Genomic DNA, 19,646 nt, shown 5'->3' with positions numbered 1-19,646 from the left:
TTTAATATTGTTATGCTAGGGGCAATAGCCATAAAAATCAGTTTACAATCTAATGAGGTGGATGCAGCATGTGTATATACAATTCTAGGTTGCTATAAATGGTATGAAAGAGGTGGAGCTGGCCTCCAGAGCTTGGGTTTTGGCTTTGGAGGAAGCAGGAATCAAGACACATCCAGAGATGCAGGAGTGTGTGTGAAGGCAATCTAGGCTGAGGGAGCGGCAGGTAAAAAAAAGAAACACATGTGAGAGATGGGACAATATGGTGCATGTTAGGGATATTATGTGATTCAATTTGGTTAGACTAGAGAGTGTAGGGAATAGAATCAAGAGAGAAAAAGTAGCAGTGGTAAGAAGGGACATTTATTATGTTTACATTCACTGTGATGGGATATAGAAAGTCACGGAAGGTTTTTGAGCAGGTGAATGTCATAATCAGAGTTCCATTTATAGGAAGATGAATCTGTCTGCAATATGACAACTGATTTGGAGCAGGAGGTAACTGAAGTGGAGGAAGGGAAATCAGTTAATAGGCAGCGTAGACAAGCAGTCTAGACAAGAAATAAAAGGGTCTTCTCTAGGACATTGGCCATGGAAATAGAAAATAGCAATAAAAGAGAAGTGACAGTGAGAGCTTCCCTGGTGGTGCAGTGGTTAAGAATCCACCTACTCGAATTCTATCAAACATTTAGAGAAGAGCTAACACCTATTCTTCTTAAACTCTTCCAAAATACAGCAGAGGGAGGAACACTCCCAAATTCATTCTATAAGGCCACCACCACCCTGATACCAAAACCAGACAAAAATGTCACAAAAAAAGAAAACTAGAGACCAATATCACTGATCAACATAGATCCAAAAATCCTCAACAAAATACTAGCAAACAAAATCCAACAGCACATTAAAAGGATCATACACTGTGATCAAGTGGGGTTTATCCCAGGAATGCAAGGATTCTTCAATATACGCAGATCAATCAATGTGATACACCATATTAACAAATTGAAGGAGAAAAACCATATGATCATCTCAATAGATGCAGAGAAAGCTTTTGACAAAATTCAATACCCATTTTTGATAAAAACCCCTCAGAAAGTAGGCATACAGGGAACTTAACATACTAAAGGCCATATATGACAAACCCACAGCCAGCATCATTCTCAATGGTGAAAAACTGAAACCATTTCCACTAAGATCAGGAATAAGACAAGGTTGCCCACTCTCACCACTATTATTCAACATATTTTTGGAAGCTTTAGCCACAGCAATCAGAGAAGAAGAAGAAAAAGAAAGGAATCCAAATTGGAAACGAAGAAGTAAAACTGTCACTGTTTGCAGATGACATGATACTATACATAGAGAATCCCAAAGATGATACCAGAAAACTACTAGAGCTAATCAATGAATTTCGTAAAGTAGCAGGATACAAAATTAATGCACAGAAATATCTTGCACTCCTATACAATAACAGTAAAAGATCAGAAAGAGAAATTAAGGAAACAATTCCATTTATCATCATGACAAAAAGAATAAAATACCTAGGAATAAACCTAACTTAAGCAGAAAAAAGACCTGCATGCAGAAAACTATAGACACTGATGAAAGAAATTAAAGATGATACAAACAAATGGAGAGATATGTTCTTTTTTTTTTTTCTTCTTTTTTTTTTTTTTGCGGTACACGGACCTCTCACTTTTGTGGCCTCTCCCGTTGTGGAGCACAGGCTCCAGACGCGCAGGCTCAGTGGCCATGGCTCACGGGCCTAGCCGCTCTGTGGCATGTGGGATCTTCCCGGACTGGAGAATGAACCCGTGTCCCCTGCATCAGCAGGCGGACTCTCAACCACTGCGCCACCAGGGAAGCCCAGAGATATGTTCTTGTTTTTGGATTGGCAGAATCAACATTGTGAAAATGACTATACTACCCAAAGAAATCTACAAATTCAATGCAATCCCAATCAAACTACCACTGGCATTTTTCACAGAACCAGAACAAAAAATTTCACAATTTGTATGGAAACACAAGACTCTGAATAGCCAAAACAATCTTGAGAAAGAAAAACGGAGCTGGAGGAATCAGCCTCCCACACTTCAGACTATACTACAAAGCTACAGTAATTAAGATAGTATAGTACTGGCACAAAAACAGAAACATAGATCAATGGAGCAGAATAGAAAGCCCAGACATAAACCCACTCACATATGGTCCACCTTATCTTTGATAAAGGAGGAAAGAATATACAACAGAGAAAAGACAGCCTCTTCAATAAGCGGTGCTGGGAAAACTGGACAGCTACATGTAAAAGAATGAAATTAGAACACTCCCTAACACCATACACAAAAATAAACTCAAAATGGATTAAAGACCTAAATATAAGGCCAGACACTATCAAACTCTTAGAGGAAAACATAGGCAGAACGCTCTATGACATAAATCACAGCAAGATCCTTTTTGACCCACCTCCTAGAGAAATGGAAATAAAAACAAAAATAAACTAATGGGACCTAATGAAACTCAAAAGCTTTTGCTCAGCAAAGGAAACCATAAACAAGACAAAAAAGACAACCCTCAGAATGGAAGAAAATATTTGCAAAGGAATCAACAGACAAAGGATCAATCTCCAAAATATACAAGCAGCTCATGTAGCTCAATATCAAAAAACCAAACAACCCAATCCAAAAATGGGCAGAAGATCTAAATAGACATTTCTTCAAAGAAGATATACAGATTGCCAACAAACACATGAAAGGATGCTCAACATCACTAATCATTAGAGAAATGCAAATCAAAACTATAGTCGGGTATCACCTCACTCTGGTCAGAATGGCCATCATCAAAAAATCTACAAACAGTAAATGCTGGAGAGGGTGTGGAGAAAAGGGAACCCTCTTGCACTGTTGGTGGGAATGTAAATTGATACAGCCACTATGGAGAACAATATGGAGGTTCCTTAAAAAACTAAAAATAGAGCTACCATATGACCCAGCAATCCCACTACTGGGCATATACCCTGAGAAAACCATAATTCAAAAAGAGTCATGTACCACAATGTTCATTGCAGCTCTATTTACAATAGTCAGGACATGGAAGCAACCTAAGTGTCCATCAACAGATGAATGGATAAAGAAGATGTGGCACATATATACAATGGAATATTACTCAGCCATAAAAAGAAATGAAATTGAGTTTTTTGTAGTGAGGTGGATGGACCTAGAGACTGTTATACAGAGTGAAGTAAGTCAGAAAGATAAAACAAATACTGTATGCTAACACATATATATGGAATCTAAAAAAAAAATGGTTCTGAAGAACCTAGGAGCAGGACAGGAGTAAAGATGCAGACGTAGAGAATGGACTTGAGGACATGGGGAGGGGGAAGGGTAAGCTGGGACGAAGTGAGAGAGTGGCATGGACGTATATATACACTACCAAATGTAAAATAGATAGCTAGCGGGAAGCAGCCACATATCACATGGAGATCAGCTCATGCTTTGTGTCCACCCAGAGGGGTGGGAGAGGGAGGGTGTGAGGGAGACGCAAGAGGGAGGAGATACGGTGATATATGTTTATATATAGCTGATTCACTTTGTTATACAGCAGAAACTAACACACCATTGTAAAGCAATTATACTCCAAGAAAGATGTTAAAAAAAAAAATAATCAGACTTCCAATGCAGGGGACACGGGTTCGAGCCCTGGTCTGGGAAGATCCCACATGCTGCAGAGCAACTAAGCCTGTGTGCCACAACTACAGAGCCTGAGCTCTAGAGCCCGCAAGCCACAACTACTGAGCTCTCATGCCACAACTACTGAAGCCTGTGCGCCTAGAGCCGGTGCTCTGCAACACTGCAGAGAGAAGCCACTGCAATGAGAAGACTGCACACCACAATGAAGAGTAGCCCCTGCTCACCACAACTAGAGAAAGCCCGCACGCAGCAACGAAGATCCAATGCAGCCAAAAATAAATACATAAAATAAATAAATTTATTTTTAAAAATGAGGGTGAGAAGATAGTTTTAATAATAAGCTTCAACAACTGATGAGATGAATAAACAAGGAGGAGGACTGTGAGACTTTAATTGGCTGGTGGTTGGTGATGTGATTGGCAATGATTGGTAGATCAGAGGGTAACTGTTAAGCAGGAAAGAAAAGGCAACAAATCTGGTTTTGATGTACTCATTTTGTTATAATAATTCTTGATTATTTACTGAGTAGGAACATTTATCTTTTTTTCAAGTCAAAACAAGTATTCCTTTGTAAAGATTTAGGATTAAACATTGAAGTATTAGTATTTCTTTCAATTTAGATGTATTTCTCCCACTAAATATTTAATCAAAATTTGCAGTAAGCTTGCTTTCAGAGAATGAAATGAGGGATATTAAAAGTAGGGGTAATGATATTGCATAATTGTAAATTATCAATAGGAGATGATGATAAGCATGTTGTCCCAATATACAAGGAAGCTCTAGGGGCGGAGTGAAAAGGACAGCTCCCACCTACTATTTCATTTTGTGCCCTTTCCTTCAGTTATGCTCCCAGTCATATATATGGGACGTGGATTTTCCTAGCCTCCTGTAGCCACGGTTTCCTCTGCAGTAACAAGATGGAGCCTCAGAGAAAACAAAGTAGGTTCCTGACTTGTTTCCCCTCTGTGGGAAGTGTGGTACCCCACCAGCTGGTGCTTCCAGACAGAGGGAGGAGTTAAGCTCAAAAGCTCACTACACTGTCACTGGGAATGTATTGATAAACTGGTGCAGTCACAGTGGAGAACAGTATGGAGATTCCTTAAGAAACTAAAAATAGAGCTACCATATGATCCTGCAATCCCAATCCTGGGCGTGTATCTTGAGAAAACCATAATTCGAAAGGATGTATGCCCTCCAGTGTTCATTGCAGCACTATTTACAGTAGCCAAGACATGGAAGCAACCTAAGTGTCCATCAACAGATGAATGGATAAAGAAGCTGTGTGGTATATACACAATAGAATATTACTCAGCCATAAAAAAGAATGAAATAATGCCATTTGCAGCAACATAGGTAGACCTAGAGATTATCATACTAAGTGAAGTTAGACAGAGAAAGACGAATATCATATGGTAGCACGTTTGTGTGGAATCTAAAAAAATGGTACAGATGAACTTTTTTACAAAGCAGAAATAGACTCAAAGACATAGAAAACAAACTTATGGTTTCCAAAGGGGATGGGGTGGGGGAAAGATAAATTAGGAGTTTGGGATTAACATATACATACTACTATATGTAAAATAGATAACAAATAAGGACCTACTGTATAACACAGGGAGCTATATTCAATATCTTGTAATAACCTGTAACGAGAAAAGAATCTGAAAAAGTGTATATATATATATATATATATATATATATATATACACACACACACATATGTGTATATATATATATATGTATATACACACACACATATATATAACTGAATTACTTTGCTGTACACCTGAAACTAAGACAACATTGTAAATTAACTATACTTCAATTTAAAAAAAGTTAACAAAATAAAAGAAATAAAATGAGGGGGGGCATGTATCCTTAGGCTACCATCTGGGAAAAAAAAGCCCACTGAAAACTGAGAGCCTATGAAAATAGTCAACAAATAGGTGAAGGGGGTCCAAAGTTACAGACTTCCAGCTATAAAGTAAGTCCAGGGGATATAATGTACAGCATGGGGATTATAGTTAATAGTAACGTATTGCATATTTGAAAGTTGCTAAGAGAGTAGATCTTAAAAGTTCTCATCACAAGAAAAAAAAAGTTTTTTTGTAACTATGTGTGCTGACAGATGTTAACTAGACTTATTGTGGTGATCATTTCGTAATATATACGAATATCAAATCATGTTGCACAGTTGAAACTAATATAATGTTATATGTTAATTATATTTCAATTTTAAAAAAAGAAGAAAAAGGACAACACAGTGGGGCAGGAATACATTTCCAGTGTCATTCATTCCTGGCAAGAGTGACGTGCTGAGACCTGGTGGAAGGCAAAGCCTCCACCTGCCATAGGCACAGGTTAAAAGTAATGATGTTCCTTCATCGCAGGTCTAAGAAAGGACTTACGCTAATTTGGGGTATTTGGGTTCCGGTACCAGGCTCCTTCTTAAGGTTGGTGCGGTTTGTTCTGGCGGAGGTCAGCTGTGTGTTTGTTCTCTCCGCCTGTACTAGAAGCTGTTGCAACACGCAGCCTCCCCGGCCCCCTCCCTCCTCATCGCAACTAAGGCTAATGCTTCACTAGCCTTTGCAGAAGAGTTGGCTTCGCAGGAGAAGCGTTGAGCTGGGCCAGAAAGGAGGAGCTTAGACCTGTGTGCAAAATCTGGGAACATGACTAAACATTAGTCCGGAGCCAGGATGAGGACAAAGAGAGTGGAAAGACATCCCGCCCCCCTGGTAAGAAAGCCCCGTGATCAGCTCCAGCCACTGGCAGTCCTGCCATCTTCGGAGCTTAAATAAAGGGACAATTGAAGCCGAGATGTCACAGTTCTGACCCTTCAGACTTGGACCACCGGGCACCCCCTACACCATGAGTTGGTCTTCGCACCCCCGGAGTTTAATCCTCTGCTTCTACACTCTTTCATTGCTCTCTTCAACATGCCTGGCAGTAAGTGTGCTGTTTACAAAACGTATTTGTTTTAAACGGAAAGCTTAAAAATAAGAAAATGCACGATAAACTAGTGAAATGTCTGTATTTTCCTCCTCTAGTATATTGCTACCCGAGACAACTGCTGCATCTTAGATGAAAGATTTGTAAGTAGTTTTTATGTTTCTCGCTGTGTTTGCACTGGACGTGGGCAGAGAAATAAAAGAAATTCTCTCGCAAATATCATTTGACAGTTTAGACTTTTTTAAAAATGTAGTCTAGGTTTTACCTATTTTGATTAGTAGCTCTTATGTAGCTTTTTATCAGGATTTTAAAGCACTCTATTATTGTATTTTCAGGGTAGTTATTGCCCAACTACCTGTGGAATTTCAGATTTCCTGTCTAATTACCAAACTGGTATAGACAAGGATCTACAGAATTTGGAAGGCATCTTACGTCAGATTGAGAACAACACATCAGAATCCAGAGAGTTGGTCAAAGCAATCCAGATGAGCTACCGCTCTGATGGACCAGGAAAGCCAAGTGAGAATCTAACCACCACTGACTGAGAACTTCATCTGTGAAGTTCTTTTGCTGTTATTTCAGTGGTTCCGTTTGTTTATGTATTTTTATGTCTTTGATCCCATGTTACAGGTGGGATAGACAGTGCTACCAAGAATTCCAAGAAAATGTTGGAAGAAATTATGAAATACGAAACATTGATTTCAACACATGAATCAACAGTTCGGTAAGCATTTTTTGTTTCAATTTGCTCTCCAAGACTGAGCTAGTGTTTACTCAATATTCCAAGCTTCAGTAGAAGAAATCTTTTTATTTTTTTCTACTTGTATCTAATTGACATGATGCCTGACCATCTTGAACACAGTGGAGATAGAAGTATTTAGGCAATATGAGTTGTATTGGATTGTAATTGCTTTTTAATAATGATGTGGAAAAAAAAAATCATGTGGGAGAAAGATGTTTTAGGTGTCTTCAAATGCTTTATGACCGTATTTACCAAAATGTTTCCCCTCACCCCCATTTGTCTTACAAAGTAAATTCAAAATGATGGGAATATGGGTGTTGAAAATAAAATTCTTTTTATAAGAATGTCAACAAATGTATGGTGAGAAATTTGTAAGCAGAGACATAGGAAGGATCTTGGCTGCAAAAGTAAATTATATTGAAGGCAGAGCAGAAAAAATGTGTTTTAAGAAAAAGTGTAACAAACATTGTAAAGCTACCTGTTGATCATGGAACCTGCAATTACATATTCTCCTCCCTTCTCTTGAAAGTAAAATGCCTCTGTTAACAACTTCCCAAGGACTCGTAGACTTTCTGAACATAGGGTCTCAGATACAGTTTTAGTTTCTTCCTCAATTTTTTTCCTAAATTGTTCTCAAAGTAGTATAAGAAATTGAGATAAATGGCGGCTGAGGAAAAGTGGCCCAGGAGGGATTTATCCTCTTTTTGATATCAGAGGGCTATTATTATTATTGTGATATTATTAGCATTATGATTTGCATTATTATTGCCCATCATTGAAGTTGAAAGAGACTACAGTGCAGAAATTTTCTAAGGCGCAGTAGAGAAAAACGTGGTCAAATGGTTTGTCTATCCTGTACCTCAAAGAAAGAGACGACAGTCTATGTACTGTAGAAAGTTTTCTATCATTTCTGAATATGTACAAGCAACCCTGTGAGAAACAACAAAGCAAGATTTTTCACTTCCCCCAGCCTTTTTCTGAAGCTATGTAAATAGAAACATTAAGAAGAAAGGGAAAATGTCTGTTATTTTATTTTAGGTAAGGTAGTGCCCCAGATACTTTTCCTATGTAAGTTATAAGATTGAAGTCCATAAACAGATCCTCAGTAAATCCACAAGTGAAAAGGAATAATGCTTCAGCACATGTGAATTTCAGAACAGGGCCTTTCCTTCCCTAAGAATATTGTCCCAAGAATAATCACCAGATGGTCTTCCTATTAATCATTACTTCTGTACATCAGTATCTGTTGCCCTTTATGCAAAAGATAAAATTCAGAAAGGTCACTTAACAATGATACTGTTTATTGGCAAGGACCTTGTTATTTTCTTTTCCAAAAATGCTTAGAATTTTAATTCACCTCAATTTATTAACATCATTTTATACTTTTTCCAAGAATGGAGTAATTTATCAGGAAATAATTCTTGAGAAAATAAGGTGGTATTTTTTAAAAGAATATACAAAATTATTCCTCTAAAAGGAATACTCTGTTATTATTTTGCTTGTAGATTTTTGCAGGAAATATATAGTTCAAATAGTCAAAAAATCATCAACCTGAAACAGAAAGTGGTCCAACTGGAAGCAAAGTGTCAGGAACCTTGTCAAGATACAGTGAAAATACATGATACAACTGGGAAAGGTAAGTGAAAGTTTTATATTGGGATTAAGTTCATCAAAGCAAATATAAAAAGTAAAGGAAGATTGTATGTATTGGAATGTACACAAATACATTGGAAAATGTCTAGCTATTAAATCTAAACAGTCTGCTTAGACTTTTCTTGAGTAGCTGAAAAAAATACTTTGAAAGTAATAATCACTTGAGAAGTAAATACTTCTCAGGAAATGAATAGTTTACGACATGTTAAAAATTTCATTTTCAAGGCTGGCACAGTCTTACCTGGATTTCAAACCACCACAAAAATTTCTTCTTTTTCAGATTGTCAAGACATTGCCAATAAGGGGGCCAGAGAGAGTGGGCTTTACTTTATCAAACCTCTGAAAGCTACGCAGCAGTTCTTAATCTACTGTGAAATTGATGGGTCTGGAAATGGATGGACTGTGTTTCAGAAGGTATTTTTTCCCACATTGTGTGTATTTAATAGACACCTAATTGTTCTGCTATATGCCCGATATGTTTCCAAGCACCTTGTGAACATTAACTTAATTAACACTCACAACTTCCCTTTGCAGTAGTTTTTGCCTTCTTATCCCTATCTATAGAGGAGGAAACAGGCACAAGAGAATGAGTATCAATAATATGCCCAAAGTCACATAACTAATAAGTAACAGAGTAAGGATATAGTCTGGTTTCAGCCTGTGCTGCGAATTTCTACTATGCTGGCCCTGCTGTTGTAGATTCGTGAGGGCACATAATCACACTATCATAGTGACAAAGAACTCGAAGAGACCTCTCTTGACAGGTACATCAAGACCTAGGGCTGCCCATCACAAGAAGATGATGTCACCCAGAGGATACACTTAGGCTGTTCCAAGACCAGGGCCCTCTGTTGCCTTTGCCAGCCCCAGGCACCCACTGCAAATCCTCTGGCATTGTTTACCTTTGACCACTGTTACAACGAATCCTGCAGGGGGCACTCAAGAGCCAGTAAGTGATGGGACCTCTGGCTGGTAGACACAGATTGAGCAATTCTACCATCAATACAAGAATCAGCAACATCAAGCTGGTGTTCTGGAGTCTTCTAGGAGTCTTTTAAAAACGACTAGTTTTATAACTACTAGTAGTTATAGTAGTTAAAACGACTACTAGTAGTTTTAAAACTACTAGTTTATAATGTATCATGTGCCAGTCTCTCTTTTAAGTACTTTTACATTCTCTGGTGTAATCCATCATTATTCCTACTTGATAGGTGAGAAAACTGAAGCAGCTAGCCCAGGATCACTTAGTAAATGATGAAATCATACCCTCCATATTCTGGACAAAAATCTTATTATTTTATTATTATGTTTATATATATTTTTTAATGTGCACTGATAATCCACTCTCTCCTTTTGCCCGTGCAATTGTGTAATTAGAGGCTTGATGGCAGTGTGGATTTCAAGAAAAACTGGATTCAATATAAAGAAGGGTTTGGACATCTGTCTCCTACTGGAAACACAGAATTTTGGCTGGGAAATGAGAAGATTCATTTGATAAGCACACAGTCTACCATCCCATATGTATTAAGAGTGCAGTTGGAGGACTGGAATGGCAGAACCAGGTACTATTAGAAAGGACTTTTAACTTTTTGCCGTAGAGACAGTCTGGAGTATGCACTTTCCAGCTCTCAACAGAACAGTGGGGAAGACAGTCTGACAGATGCGAAGAGCACATCCAACTATGTTCCCCAGAAGTCAGTTTGGTTCTTGGGCAGTCCAAGTTGCCAGGTCCTATTTAGGCAGGATCTAAGTGTTCTGGTACAATCCACTTACCCTGGAACCATACAAAGTAATAGCTAGTATTTCCTGAGCATTTAATATGTACCATAAATTGAACATGAAATTATAATTCAATCTAATCCAAATAACTGTTTCATGAGGCAGGAACTACTATTAATCCCATTTTACAGATTAACAGTTCCACGGTCGCATCGCTGGTATATGGTAAAGGTTGGATTTAAACTCAGGTAGTTTAACTCTACAACCCATCCTCTTAGTGATTATCCTTGTTGAAGGTGAATCTAGCTTCTTCAGATTTCCCAGTGCTTCAATGGCCATTCAGTCAGTCAAATCCAGGAGCTACTTTAAAATGAAACCAGCTGGCTTCTTTGGTGAGCTAGAGCTGTCTGGGCACTTTTAGTGTTGTATGCCTAATTAAAATTCAAAACAATATCCAAACCTCTTGTTACGTCTATGGCATGATGAAATATAGTCTGTGCCCAAATACGTATTTTTACTTTTTTAAGTTTTTAACCAGAAAGTATAATACCATAGTCAGTAGACCTCCTATGAGAACATCTCCTATATCCCAAGTCCTAGAGATCAGGGAAGCTAAATATTTTCTGGAAATCTCTGTTCATGCACCAAAGCTCATTCTTCCCTGAACTCCATAGAATTCTGGCCCTCATTCACAACTATTTTCCAGGGCAGAATCTCTCTCTGATCCTATAGCTCATGTTTTGTGGGCCATACAGGGAAGTTCTTTTATGTGATGCTTGAGGAAACCCTCCTTGTCACTGCCACACTGCCTTGGGAGAGAAAAACCCCTTTAGGATTTCACACTTTAGATGGTATGAGTGGCTAATGGAACTGTAGCTCCTTCAAGTTTGCTGCATTGTTTGTCACTCACTGTCAGATAATTAATGTGGTTTATGAGAACTGTGTGTACATGCTACATGCTGAGATAAAAGTGGAAAATATGAAATTAGTCAGGTTCATCCACACATCTGGGTTGGATATTAGGATCCTATAGGCAAAAAGCATTCAGATGGCTGAAATGTTTAGTCTTCCTGGGACTAGAAACCTTTCTTGAAGGCTTCTAGACCCATCCTGAGTGGTGCTGGTTCCCACATCCATTTTCCCTTGCCAGATTTGCAGAAAATTTTATTCAATGAGCACATTTCAGATTAAGAAGCAAAGTTAAAATTCCAAACAATTGTCCTATGAAAGAGAGAACTTCTGAGATGCCTTCTAAGGCTCAGGGTCTAAGATCTCTATTCCCTTCTTTGTAGTACTGCAGACTATTCTACGTTCAGGGTGACAGGTGAAAGCGACAAATACCGCATGACATATGCCTACTTCATTGGTGGAGATGCTGGAGATGCGTTTGATGGCTACGATTTTGGCGAGGATACTAGTGACAAGTTTTTCACATCCCACAATGGCATGCAGTTCAGTACCTGGGACAATGACAATGACAAGTTTGAAGGCAACTGTGCTGAACAGGATGGATCTGGTTGGTGGATGAACAAATGTCATGCTGGCCACCTCAATGGAATTTATTACCAAGGTATGGCTTTCTTCCTTAGCTGTATGAATTTGTGCATAGTCTATATTTTTATAAAAGGTAATAAATAAATATAAGGAAATGAATAAAGATATTGAGAGCTTATTATATAGTTCTTTATTTTAAACCAGAATTGAATACTGCTAGCTTATACCTGAAATTGGTCCTTCTACAAGAAATCCAACTGCTGCAAACTGTGCAGTGATATTCATCATGCCTCCATCAGAGTTGATACTTTGGGTTATGGTGTCTCCTCTAGGCTTACTATATATATGATCTGGATGGACTAACATTACCATGTTTATGCTTGTTAACACAGTAGGCTGGTTCAGCTTCCCATGAGCTATGTGTCAGATAGATCCAGTAAGCAGTGAGTAGGTATCTGGAGGAATTAAGCAAAGAGCAGGGATGTATTGGTGAGGGCAGATTTCCATGAAAGCCTAAGAGGAGAGGAGTCCAGCCTGAGGAGTGTAGACACTTATTTTAGGACAAGGGGAGGGCAAGCTATAGTTTGCTCTAAGACTGGAGTAGTTCTGAGCACTGGTTTTACTTACTGACAGACTATTGTAACTACCCAACAGGTATGCATGGGGAAACCCTCATCCATTAAAATGAGCAATCTTCCCTCCTTAGGGTCCTGTCCTAGCCAAGAGGTGACTTGGAATCCTCTTAAAAACTACTTAAACTTACCCTTTGGTTTTTACAATATTTTTTTCTTGAAATCTAACTTAGCTTTGCACCAACAAACCATGTAATTAGAAGAAGCTCTCAGGGAATGTGCCTGATCCATATGATCCAGAGTAGCTCTGTTGATAGCTTGTGGTACCCTCCAGTACTAGACTTTGACAATTCCTTACAAAATCACATGAGATCTAGTGTCCAGGAATGAGGTGAAGGCACTTCAGCCCAGCCTCCACTTTATTTTTATTTTTTTATTTTTTTATTTTTTTTGCGGTACGCGGGCCTCTCACTGTTGCGGCCTCTCCCGTTGCGGAGCGCAGGCTCCGGACGCGCAGGCTCAGCGGCCATGGCTCACGGGCCCAGTCACTCCGCGGCATGTGGGATCTTCCCGGACAGGGGCACGAACCTGTGTCCCCTGCATCGGCAGGCGGACTCTCAACCACTGCGCCACCAGGGAAGCCCTAGCCTCCACTTTATAATGGAGATGTAAAATAACATTCCAGAACTGCTTTCTAGAGCTCCTCCTATTTTCCAGTAAAATTGTGTTTTTCAGATTACCTGAGATCACCTGATGAGGAATTATGACCTGTTTTCAGAAAGGTGGTCCATAATAGCTGAATCCAGGATGGCTAAACTTAGTGGGAGAGACCAATTGGGGAAATTTGGGGTTCTAAGCCTGTTAGCAGTGAATACATTTAAAGTGTGGATGTGACCAGAAAGCACAAACACAGCTGTAAGAGTGTGTTTAATAATAAGTTTACGTCAATTGTAAATGGAGAATTTAGGAGTCTTTAAGGATATTTTCAGTTAGTAGATAACACTATAAAATCTGATGTAAATGACAATGGACTTCATAATAGACAGTTCTTTATAGACTCTCTGAGGGGAAGAGATTCAAGAGCAGTGATATGTGCATCTACAATTTGCTTTAGGTGGCACTTACTCAAAAACATCTACTCCTAATGGTTATGATAATGGCATTATTTGGGCCACTTGGAAATCCCGGTGGTATTCAATGAAGACAACCACCATGAAGTTAATCCCATATAACAGAATCGCCATTGGAGAAGGACAGCAGCACCATCTTGGGGGAGCCAAACAGGTCAGACAAGAACACCATGTTGAAACAGAATATGACTATGTCATTTTACCCTGAGGATTAGCTGTTCATTTCTATTAACCCACAAAGCTTCAGAAACTTTTATGAAATTTTCTTCCCATTTTCTCTTACTGTATTATTAATTTTAAGTCTTTTATTAAGAATAGTTAGCCTTGAATAGCAATTAAAACTCACTTTGGACTGTATTCCCAAATTACTGAATGCAGAATTATTTAAAATTTGTTTATTTAATGAGATAATATTTTAGCTTATTTCCTAAATATGTAATAAAATCATTGTGATAGTTTGCATTTTAATGATCACACGTCATTGTGCCTTGGTGATTCTTTAAATTATTTCTTAAATATTTTAGTATATACTAATATAATAGGAGCAAACTCTAGCATTTCAAATGACTAAGTATTTTTTCCATATTTATTACCCCTAAATCATTCATATTTAATTATTCTTTTTAAATGGAGATAATTATATCTTTTTAATATATTTTTTGTTTTGGTCATAGGTTGGAGACATATAAAAGACCATTTCAAAAGTGATTTACTTATGAAATGACTATCTAAAAAGAAAAATATAATATTTTTCCTATGGGACAATGGACTTGCAAAGCCTCACTTCATTTTAAGAGTAAAAAGAACCCATGTTGAAAACTCCACTAACAGTTTTATGCTGGTTGTAATTTATCTACACACCACTTCAATAAACATTTGGTTTCCTAAGACTAGATACATGGTACATTTTATTGACCATTAAAAAACATCAGTTTCCTTCAATTTAATAATTACAGTTGGACAGTCATCAGTAGTTGCTCAGTGTTCACTTTATGCTAAACATTGTACCTGACTCTTGGGAAGTTATAAAGGAAATAGAAATCATGGCTTTTGCCCTCCAGGGGTTATAAGACAAATACAGAAAAAATACAGTAACCCAAAATGACAAAATTTGATATAAAAACATAAACACATGTCACAATCACATAACTCAGGTTCATAGTACCCCAGTGCAGCTGGAGACATAAGGCTGTTTGGGCATTCTCCCAGCAAATCCTTTTAGCTCCAGGCTCCTGTGGCCATATGTGGGCACTTGGAGAGGATTACAACTCAGAACAGAGAGCTCCAGGGAACAATCTGCTCAGCCCCTCACTGCTGAACAAGTTGAGCAGAATGAAGCCATTATTGCAGTAGCCAGAGATCAGGAATCGCTAACTTTCTGTAAGGAATAGCTGCATTTACATTAGTTGGCATAAGGTTGAACATGAAAAGTAATTGATTAATTTTATAGGGTCGTGGGGGGAGGTCTGGTGGTTCTGACGTCCTGAGCATTGGCCTTGGATTCTCTTCCTTTTCACAATTTCTTTCCTAATTCTTTCGCTTCCTTGTTCTCCTAAGTCCTGATTTTAAAAGCATCCTACTGAGGAGATAAAAACCAGTAAGTCAACTTCTGGGTACACGGCCAAATACTTGTGAGGCTTTGGGAAAATAGGAACATTGATTCATTGTCTGTAGCACTCATTCATTCATGTATGCATGAGGCATTCATTCAACTAACATTTATTGACTTCCTTCATTGTACTAGCCCCTGTGCTGGGTATATAGCACATAGTAGCATCCTCCTTTCTCCCAGTACTGTTCTATTCCGTCCAGTTCTCAAGTTCTAAAAAACCAGCAATAAGTCTTCCTTATTCCTCCCTTCCCATATGCTCAAGCCTGTCAAATCCACCTCCTAAATATTTATTATATTCATTTCCTTCTCTATGCCAACTGCCACCGTTCTAGTTGGGATATATATCTCTTGCCAGGCTAATGGCAAATGCCTCCTTCCTATTTTCCATCTTGCTTCCAGCCTTACCTGTTCCCACCTCATCATGCTCCAAACAGCTTCTAAATTCAGAATGCATATAGTCTACCCTTTGAGAATCTATAAAATCCTTTGGGTGAGCAATTTGGTCATAGACAGGATGATTATGTAAATATTCATAAGTTTAAATGCAATAATATCACTCTAGTGATTTATCCCAAGAAAATTATTTTTGAAAAAGAAAATAGCTCTTTATAGAAATATAGCTAATATTTAAATATTAAATAAATATTTAATTACAGTGGGAAATTTAGAAAATATTTAACAGTGGAAAAATGGACAAGCAAGGTGGTTTATTAGTACAATGGAAGAGAATGCAATGATTACATAATAAGTATAATATCTCTGTATGAGCATAGAAACATTCATTAAATAATATGTGAAATTTTAAGATGAAAAACAATTCTACAATGATAAGTATGTAAAAGTATATATGCATATACTTTTGAACAAAATGTAATCTTGACATACATGCATTATTTGTATATATTTGTTCTCCCCAATAGATTTTTAAAATTTAATAAAAATACTAAACAAAATAAATATAAACAAATCCAAAAGTTTCTGATTTTTCCCGTGATCACTTTTCCAATGCTTCTTCTAAAATATCAGTTATAACATTCTTTCATAAACATTTTGGAGGCCCCTGTTTTTGTGAGTGTCCAGAGTACATATATGGTCTGCACGTTGGGTAATTCAGGATTGATTAGTGGGAAGGGGCTTCTAACTTTCTCCTTCTATACCTCTGCATTGTTTGATTTGTTATAATGAGTGTGTTGTTAGTTTTGTAGTTAATTTAAAACCCAATTAGGTAGAGATAAAAAGGTGAATTTCAAATTTTTACTTGTTTAGTTATTAATATTCAATGGTGAGCATTGAAGGGTTATAGTTTAAGAAATGAAGCAAGATATATACTTCCACCCTCAATTGGATCATGTCTCCACAAATAAAATAGAATGAAGGGATTATCTTGACAAATCAACTTTTAAAAATTTACTTTAAAGTGAAACAAAGAGTTTGGAGCCTCCTAGTGACAGATTACTTTTCTGCACAGCTCAAATCACAGATAACTATTACCCAACCCTTCCCTTCACTTTCCAGGCACACAAAACTCAGGTCACTGCAAAATAGGGCAGCTAAGTACAAAACAGATGTGCATGGTCACATACTTTGAAAAACCCACAGAGGGAAGTTTCCAAAAAGGAGGGTACTGGTGCAGATGCACCGATACTATGACTTCAGGTCATGAACTACAGGGCAGAGTTCTTTAATCAACAGACAGGAACAGTCATTTATTGGACAATATCAAGATTTTAAAATATACCTCTGAAGTGCTATAGCATTTTTTCAATTCTTTGTTATGTTCAGTAGTTTGGCTTTAAAGATCATGTTTCAGATTTGTGGGTAGGCTGAAAGTGAGTGGAAAGTGAAAACGTGTAGGTATAGACAGCATATTTGAGAACTTACAGGGTCTAAAATTATTAACAGTATAAACTAAGCCAAGTTATACGTAGTAGGTATCTTTGTAGATATAAATTCAGGTGATCGGAGTGAAAAAGAAAATACACATTTAACCCTGGGGAAAATTAATCTACTGATGATTTCTTATCAGTTTGATGTAGCTCAAAAAGAATGGGGAATAAAAGAGTTAAAGATAGTAAGATGAGTTAAAGTAGATGGAAAATACTAAATTGATGATAAAGACACCAAGAGTGTGGGAAAGACTGTTTCATATACCTTTCCCACGTGTGTGTGTGTGTGTGTGTGTGTGTGTGTGTGTGTGTGTTTCCCAGAGACAGAAGTTAAATTAGTCATACTTCTGGCACACCATTCACATTCATCTGTGCTGGGTCACTCTGATTCTTCCCTTTAATCCCTTAATAATCAACCATTGTAATAGATTTGATGCATGTTTATTTGTACATATTCTTATAAATCATGGGTTGTTTGTGCTATATATAAATTATATAAATGGCATTGTGCTATACATCAGTATTTCTCAGAATGCTGATCCACAATTTTTTTTTTTTTTTTTTGTGGTACGCGGGCCTCTCACTGTTGCGGCCTCTCCCATTGCGGAGCACAGGCTCCGGACGTGCAGGCTCAGCGGCCATGGCTCACGGGCCCAGCCGCTCCGCGGCACGTGGGATCTTCCTGGACAGGGGTACAAACCCGTGTCCCCTGCATCGGCAGGCGGACTCTCAACCACTGCGCCACCAGGGAAGCCCCACAAATTTTTTGTTAGTCAACATTATAAGTAAAAAAAAAATTTGAGAATTATCATGTAGAAACATTTTTCTTATATTATGTATGTGATGATTGTATTTATTCAAATGTAATTATATGTCTTTGGAATCTAATATTTAAAAAAATTGGCCTATATTTTGTATATTTTTGCTTTTTTACATTTTATTTTACTAGAAATTATTTTTATTGCATTTTATAAGCCAATAGGTCTGTGATTGATTAGAAATTTAATAAAACTGGTCCTTTAGAACAAACACTTTTAGAAACACTACTAAGGTCTTCATTGTATTTATTACTTTTTCCATTCAGCACCGTTAAGATCTACCCACAATCTGAGTATTTTGTAACTTCCTGTGATCTCCTTTTGAACTGAAGACTTAAAAAGTGACTATTATTTGGTTCCAAACTAGTGCCTTTTAAAACTGTATTTTAAATTAACATCTAAGTTCATTTCATTATGGTCAAAGAACATAATTTTGATGATTCTGACTCTTGAGAGACAGTTCAAAAATTACTTTGGGACATAGGAATTATCAGAGAATTAATTGGCCCCATAAAAGTGTACATAAATCATAACCACTCTCCAATAGTGATCTGCATCCAATAAGAGTATTAATTTTTTTTTTCCTTTAAGAAGGAAAATGAACTAAAGATAGGTAGTATTGGCCTTGTAAACATGAGCTTTGGCCCAAATGGCCTTGTAGCCATGGCCCGTTATGAGCATCGATAATAGGTTTGACCACTGACTTGTAGAACACACCTTTTGTAGCAGGTTTGAAAGCCTTTTGGAAAGGCTGGCTGGTGAAATTTCAAGCTCTTGTTCATCTCAGTTTCATTGGGAAATATTTGAAAGTCCAAATGGATAAATTCAGATCATGACATTTAATCAGGTCTTCAACTGGCTCAAAACTGTCTTTTCCAAATCCCAAATCCAGTATTCTTGACCCTCTCTCCCATTTCCCAGATCTTCACCCAGGTTTGCTTCTGCTGGTAACTTAAAAGCATGAAGTAACCTGAGGTAGATGGGAATCCTTCCTAAATAAATCTGAATGTTGACTCTCCCTAAATAAACAGAGTAGGGCAGATTCCATTCTGTGATGAAAGTGGCCTCTTTCAAACACTCAGGGACAAATAGTTAAAGTGTGACTTAGAAAAAAAATGATCTAACTTTTAAGAGACCTTGGACTGGAAATGTTTTCCTTCCTAAATCGCTCTTTTTTTTAATCACAAAGCTATGGGAAGGGTCAAATGAGATCACATATGAAATTGCTCCAGAGACAAAAACAAAACTGAATTGTTTTTTGCTGTTAAGATTGGTATTGCTGCATGAGATTTGAATCTAATGTCAGTTAAGTTTGGAAACATAATTTTAAAACTTTAATTTTTTTGCTTTTATATTTTAATAAATTTTAAATTTCAGAATACTTTTTA

General features: G+C 37.5%; 1 protein-coding gene across 1 annotated transcript; it reads left to right on the top strand.

Annotated features, from left to right (window-relative positions):
* Positions 1 to 6,243: 6,243 nt before the first annotated feature.
* FGG (fibrinogen gamma chain) lies at positions 6,244 to 14,835 on the top strand. The gene is made up of 10 exons (XM_059066092.2): positions 6,244 to 6,629; positions 6,731 to 6,775; positions 6,968 to 7,151; positions 7,263 to 7,356; positions 8,880 to 9,010; positions 9,308 to 9,441; positions 10,405 to 10,589; positions 12,039 to 12,316; positions 13,927 to 14,096; positions 14,617 to 14,835. Exons 1-10 carry the CDS (start codon positions 6,552 to 6,554, stop codon positions 14,629 to 14,631), a joined length of 1,314 nt encoding a protein of 437 aa, XP_058922075.1. The 5' UTR covers positions 6,244 to 6,551; the 3' UTR covers positions 14,632 to 14,835.
* Positions 14,836 to 19,646: the final 4,811 nt, after the last annotated feature.

Source organism: Kogia breviceps, chromosome 6, assembly GCF_026419965.1.
Source record: "Kogia breviceps isolate mKogBre1 chromosome 6, mKogBre1 haplotype 1, whole genome shotgun sequence".
In the NCBI taxonomy this organism is placed as follows: domain Eukaryota; kingdom Metazoa; phylum Chordata; class Mammalia; order Artiodactyla; family Physeteridae; genus Kogia; species Kogia breviceps.
This window is presented reverse-complemented; position numbering and strand designations above follow the sequence as displayed.

What these genes read in the sequence shown, in the direction of transcription:
- FGG (XM_059066092.2), top strand. Translation starts at nt 6,552, where the DNA reads ATGAGTTGGTCTTCGCACCCCCGGAGTTTAATCCTCTGCTTCTACACT. An exon ending in TCTCTTCAACATGCCTGGCA is followed by an intron (nt 6,630 to 6,730) that starts GTAAGTGTGCTG and finishes TTCCTCCTCTAG; the next exon opens with TATATTGCTACCCGAGACAA. An exon ending in TGATGGACCAGGAAAGCCAA is followed by an intron (nt 7,152 to 7,262) that starts GTGAGAATCTAA and finishes CCCATGTTACAG; the next exon opens with GTGGGATAGACAGTGCTACC.